We start from the raw sequence: 1,186 nt of genomic DNA, 5'->3' as shown, positions 1-1,186 counted from the left end.
TTCGTCTTAAGCTGTCACCATCAGAGGTGTCACGGTCTGCTGCACACGGGAAACGTGACGTTGAACCTAAACTCTGTCCTGAAACTTTTCGCTGTGCACCATTAGCAACATGTGCTAAGGTTAGCACAACAAGCTGATTGGCTGTGAGTCAGTCACACCATGGTGACAACACATGAAAGGGCGGAGCTTGAAGACCTGACCACAGGTTCCTGCTCAGCTACAACACCAACAGAGACAGAGCTGTGTAGAAGAAGAGGACGGTGTGTTGGAGCTGTGAATGGAAACACTACCAACATGCTAACACACGTTTAACATCACCCAGATGTGCCCATCACCAGGATGAGGAAGAAACCTTCTCCCGCGGGCCTGGGTTTGGGGCGGTCGGCCAGGCCACCTCCATCTTGAGCTAGGGAGGTGCGTGAGGCAGGCAGGCCGCCGCGCCCCGTTCTGCCACCGTAGCCGGAGTACTGCAGTATGAAGGTAACCACAAAAGCAGTACCGCGGCTCATGTTTACTGCGGTAAGTTACCGTCACTGCGAATACCGCTCAGCCCTACTAGGAGTGGTTACTAACATCCCCCCAGACTCAGACTGCCCCCCTGCAGCAGGTCCACGACTTTGAACCGTCTACCAACAGATGTTCTGTTACCAACAGACAAGAGGCAGAGCTGCTCATCACTGATAACATTTACTTCTGTTTTGGGGTGGACAGATTGTCTCCATGGAAACAAGACCGGTGCTTTCAGACCAGAGGAACTTTTCCATTGTTCTAAGAAACCTCACTGCAGAAGTGGAACAACCGTGGATCTGAGAACACAGTTATTTAGCTCCTGGTTCAGAGGACGTACTCTGTCTGCACACGATCAACCTGGATGACATCAGAGCATGTTGATTGGTCACACACATGACCCAATGCAGCACCCGCAACTGCCGTTTTTGAAACCCTGTTAGGACAACAGATGGCACGAAACGGAAACAAAAAACTAAAAGCAATACGAGACACATGAGCCTTGTATTCCTTTAGCCCTTAGCAGTAATGATTTTATGAGCTTTTTTAATGACAAAATTCTAACTATTAGAGGCAAAATTCATGACCTCCTGTCCTCAGATAGTACCTATCTAACCTCAAACACAGCTGTAAGACCCAATATATATTTAGATTGCTTCTCCCCGATTTCTCTTCAAGA

General features: G+C 48.8%; 1 protein-coding gene across 1 annotated transcript in view; it reads right to left on the bottom strand.

Annotated features, from left to right (window-relative positions):
• Positions 1 to 318: 318 nt before the first annotated feature.
• The window catches only part of LOC126387570 (dynamin-1-like), a gene marked incomplete at its 3' end in the record, with an annotated part of 9,818 nt that continues 8,950 nt past the window's right edge, over positions 319 to 1,186 (bottom strand). Inside the window, exon 9 of the mRNA XM_050040096.1 lies at positions 319 to 467. Coding sequence (XP_049896053.1) covers positions 319 to 467 — 149 coding nt within the window. The remainder of the gene's footprint in view (positions 468 to 1,186) is intronic.

Source organism: Epinephelus moara, unplaced genomic scaffold (assembly GCF_006386435.1).
Source record: "Epinephelus moara isolate mb unplaced genomic scaffold, YSFRI_EMoa_1.0 scaffold904, whole genome shotgun sequence".
Classification (NCBI taxonomy): Eukaryota; Metazoa; Chordata; class Actinopteri; order Perciformes; family Serranidae; genus Epinephelus; species Epinephelus moara.
This window is presented reverse-complemented; position numbering and strand designations above follow the sequence as displayed.